The sequence below is a fragment of the Hyla sarda genome, chromosome 1, assembly GCF_029499605.1.
Source record: "Hyla sarda isolate aHylSar1 chromosome 1, aHylSar1.hap1, whole genome shotgun sequence".
Taxonomy (NCBI): domain Eukaryota; kingdom Metazoa; phylum Chordata; class Amphibia; order Anura; family Hylidae; genus Hyla; species Hyla sarda.
The window spans coordinates 37,451,960-37,456,810 of record NC_079189.1 but is presented as its reverse complement, the minus strand read 5'-3'; the positions used below and the strand labels follow the sequence as shown (position 1 = coordinate 37,456,810).

General features: G+C 40.1%; 1 gene segment (V, D, J or C); it reads right to left on the bottom strand.

The window, feature by feature from the left end:
• Nucleotides 1-2,890: 2,890 nt before the first annotated feature.
• LOC130279914 (immunoglobulin kappa variable 6-21-like) lies at nucleotides 2,891-3,376 on the bottom strand. The segment is given in 2 exon segments: nucleotides 2,891-3,198; nucleotides 3,328-3,376. Coding segments are annotated over 2 exon segments (357 nt in total).
• Between the last annotated feature and the right edge of the window lie 1,475 nt (nucleotides 3,377-4,851).

Below are 4,851 nucleotides of genomic sequence, written 5' to 3'. Positions count from 1 at the left end.
ATGGACACAGACTATAGAGATGTCCCCTGGACAATGTCTCATATATAAGAGCTGTAATCCCTGGAGGAGACGTCCCCTGAGAGCAGATATGTAAAGCAGGAAACATGTACATTGTGCTGGGGGTCACTGATCAGTCATCTGGATCTTACTGCAAGACTTTATTCTCTACACAATGTAAGACAAGTCATTCCATTATCACTGAAGTCCTCATTGTTCTCATTAACATATCCATAGCAACAATAGTTTCATTTTTTTTATTTTTTTTTATTGACTTTATAAAATTGAATATTACAAAGATTTCAGAACATTCTATAGCTCCATAATTCGATATCTAACTATTAGAGACATCTATTTATCATGAACTCAGTGAGATGATACAATTAGCTGAGTTGTTACCTATAACCCCCCACATTACTGAAATGTAGGCATATGTGGGCATTATCTGAGTAGTGAGATGCCCCTCACCCGCCATCAGTAATCTGTGTATACAGGCACCACCACTATGGCAAACAGTTGATCAGTAGGGATTCTGCCTATCGGACCCCCACTGATTTGATATTGATGGCCTATACTGAGGATAGGTCTTCAATAAAAAAAAGTACAGAAAAAAACTTTAAACCTACATTAAAATAATAATAATTTATTCATATAGCGCCAACAGATTCTGTAGTAAAAATAAATAAAAATACCTTTTACACAAAATCTACAAAAGAGCACTCGCTTCCGAAAAGAAACAATTGAGCAAAACATGTTGCAGGGCTAAGTAGGTGGTCAGGCCTAGGGATAGGAGAGTGGACCCATTACTGTATGACACTATGGGACTTGAAGTTGGTGGATGGAGTCTAAGGCTGGGATTAGACTAACCCCACAAACATTTGTGTCCTCATTGACAGCAATTTATTCCATGTGGATTCTGCCAATAGGATGAGCAAGATTATACTTTTAGTGGTAGAATTTCAGCAGTGGAAGCATTGCTGCTGAATTTCTGTAGTGTGCACTGTGCATCAAAATTGACAACAATAGGATTCTGCTGCATCGGAATTTCAGAGTGGAATTTCCAGAGTTTCTCAATCTCCACTTTAACTGTTTAACGACCATAGACGTATATACTTATCTATGAGCCGTTAACCAGATATGAGGCGGGCTCCCGACTCAAGCCCGCGTCATACCGGCCAGCCCCCAGCTGATTCTTGTAGCTGGGGGCTGGCGTTAATAGCCGACATGCGGCAATTGCCTCGGCCGGCTACTAATCCTTTAGATTGCCGCTGTCTAAAGAAAGCTGTAAACACTCCCTGGTGGTCTAGGGGGTGTATCGGCCCCTCGATCGTGGGTGGCGATCCACTGTGGAGGTAGCCAGAGGGCTTACCTCTCCTCCTTCTGTGGCTGCGGCTCTCCCATTGAGGAAGCCTGGTAGGACCAGGCTCTATCAATCGAGCGCAGATCACACAGATCAATTGATCTGTATGAGGAATCTAATGATTCCTCCTAAAAGTCCCCTAAGGAGACTAATAAAGTTAAAAAAAAAAAAAAAGAAAAAAAAAAAAGTTTAATAAAAGTAAAAAAAAACACACATCAACCCCTTTCTTATTAAAAGTTTAAAACACCCCCATTTTCCCAAATTCCATATAAAAAATATAAAAACATAATAAACATATGTGGTATTGACGCGTGTGTAAATGTCCGAACTATAAAAATAGAATGTTAATAAAACCGCTCGGTCAATGGCCTATACGTAAAAAAATTCCAAAGTCCAAAATTGTGTATTTTTGGTAACTTTTTATAATCTAAAAAAAATCATAAAAACCGATCAAGAAGTCCCATAAAAACAAAAATGGTACCAATAAAACCTTCAGATCATATTGCAAAGAATGATCCCTCATACCACTCTGTATACGGAAAAATTAAAAAGTTATAGGGGTCAGAAGAGAACAATTTTAAACAAACATATTTTGGTGCATTTAGTTATAATTTTTTTTTTAAGTAGTGAAATAAAGAAAAACCTATATAAATTGGGTATCATTGTAACCATATGGGCCTAAAAAATAAACATATGGTGTTATTTTTACCGAAAAGTGCACTGCATAGAATCTGAAGAACCCAAAAGTTACAAAATGACTTTTTTTTCCCAATTGTGCCCCACAAATATATTTTTCTGGCTTCGCCTTAAAATTTGTGGTGAAATGATTGATGTATTTACAAAGTACAATTGGTGTCACAAAAAATAAGCCCTCATCTGAGTCTGTAGCTGCAAAATTGAAAACTCATTTTTAGAAGGTGATGAGGAAAAAATGAAAGTGCAAAAACCCAAAAAAACTGCGTTCTTAAGGGGTTAAAGGGGACTTTTATAGAGTTGTGGACTTTTTGAAAAGAATTTCCAGATCATATTCTCAGATTATTCTTTAATAATTACTGATGTTTTGCTGATGTTAGATAGAACTACAGTCAGGGCTGGGAGAGTCCATGTAATACTATAAGACAGATGGAAGATGATGTAAGAACCTTGTTGCCCAGGTAAGCAGATGAGAAGGGGAAATGATCAGGAGATCAGCTACAAACCTGTCCCTTTAAGATGTAGCAGAGCTCTGATGAGATAAGTGAGTGTTGGTTTATAGAGAGTAAATCGGATTATACAGGTCACAATATTCATCATTATAGAGAATAAACCCCTAAGGATGGGAAATCATTGTTGTGTGAATCTTCTCTCTACTTCTTACATAACCGGTACAGACAGTGATCTGCATGTAAATCATCTATTCCCAGAGGAAGAAGAGATCAGAGATAGAAATAACCCTGACCGCTCTGCTGACTCTCTGCACCTTTATCTCTATAGAACATTGTAATACAGCAACATCGTGGGGGATGGGGAAGGAGGTTTTTGTACGGCTCTGTATCAGTGTGTGAGAGGTAAACTGCTATACTGCTGACAGTAATAATCTGCTATATCATCTACTGTCACTTGTGTTATTGTTAATTTGTAATTAGTTCCTGATCTAGATCCACTGAACCTCTCTGGGATTCCTGTGAATCGTTCATCTCCTGCTTTGATAAGAAGTTTTGGAGATTTCCCCGGTTTCTGTTGGTACCAGGCTAAGTTCCAGCCTATATTTCCACTGGCTGTACATGACATGGTGACTGTATCTCCTGGGGACACAGACATATAATCTGGAGATTGGGTCACCACAATCTCTCCACAGGATCCTGAGGATTAGAAGAGACATATTCATTATTGATAAATGTCGGGATCTATTCCTAGAAATCCTGATCTGATGATGGATCCACTGTATAGATTTCTCTACACACAATCCTGGAATGATCCTAATCTCTCACCCTGAATAGAAATGAAGATCACAGCGAGCAGAGAACGGCCAGAAACCATCTTGGTGTTTGTGGAGTCAGATACAAAGTATAAGATGTGTCAGTCTATACAATGAGATATATATAGAGAGTGACAGGGGAGGTTACAGGAGACCCCAGAGACTGTGTATGGAAATACTGGGGACATGGAAATCCTGTGGTTACAAGGTGACAGTCACTGGTGTAGTCAGGATGTCAGTGTAATCTCTGGGCTCAGGGGGGTTATAATGTAGATTAGATTTGGTGGAGTCCATGTTATTATAGTGGATCACATTATATGGATCTTTCCTCTTGTTATACTTACACGTATAGTTACATAGTTAGTATGGTTTGAAAAAGACATACGTCCATCAAGTCCAACCAGGGAATTCAAGGGTAGGGGTGTGGTGGGATAAAGGGGAAGGAATGGGATTTTATATTTCTGCATAATCATTAATGTTATTTTGTTCCAGGAATGTATCTAACCCTGTTTTAAAGCTATCAATTGTTCCTGCTGTGACCAGTTTCTGAGGTAGACTGTTCCATAAATTCACAGTTCTTATTGTAAAGAAGGCTTGTGGACCTTTCCGACTAAACCTTTTCTTCTCCAGACAGAGGGAGTGCCCCCTCGTCCTTTGAGGGGTTTAACCTGGAACAGTTTTTCTCCATATATTTTGTATGGGCCATTTATATACTTATATACGTTTATCATATCCCACCTTATAGTCCCATATTAGATTAGTCGCGCGTCTCTGCACCCTTTCCAGCAACACAGTGTCCCTTTTATGGACTGGTGCCCAAAACTGAACAGCATATTCCAGGTGAGGCCGTACCAATGCTTTATAAAGGGGGAGTATTATGTCCCTGTCCCTTGAGTCCATGCCTCTTTTGATACATGACAATATCCTGCCGGCCTTGGAAGCAGCAGCCTGACATTGCATGTTATTCTGTAGTCTGTGATCTACAAGTACACCCAGATCCTTCTCTACCAGTGACTCTGCCTGTTTAATCCCCCCTATGACATACGACGCATGCATGTTATTAGTACCCAGATGCAGAACTTTACATTTATCCACATTGAACCTCATTTGCCAAGTGGATGCCCAGACACTTAGTCTATCCAAGTCATCTTGTAACTTATGCACATCCTCTATAGACTGTACCGTGCTACAAAGCTTGGTGTCATCTGCAAAGATAGAAACAGAGCTGTTAATGCCATCCTCTATATCATTGATAAATAAATTAAACAGCAGCGGGCCCAGTACTGAACCTTGGGGTACACCACTAATAACCGGGGACCAATCAGAGTACGAATCATTGACCACCACTCTCTGGGTACGATCCATAAACTGGTTTTTAACCCCTTAACGACGAAGGACGTAAATGTACGTCCTGGTGATGCGGTACTTAATGCACCAGGACATACATTTACGTCCTAAGCATAACCGCGGACATCGGTGCGATGCCCGGATCATGTGCGGCAGGTCCCAGCTGTTGATCGCAGCCAGGGACCCGCCG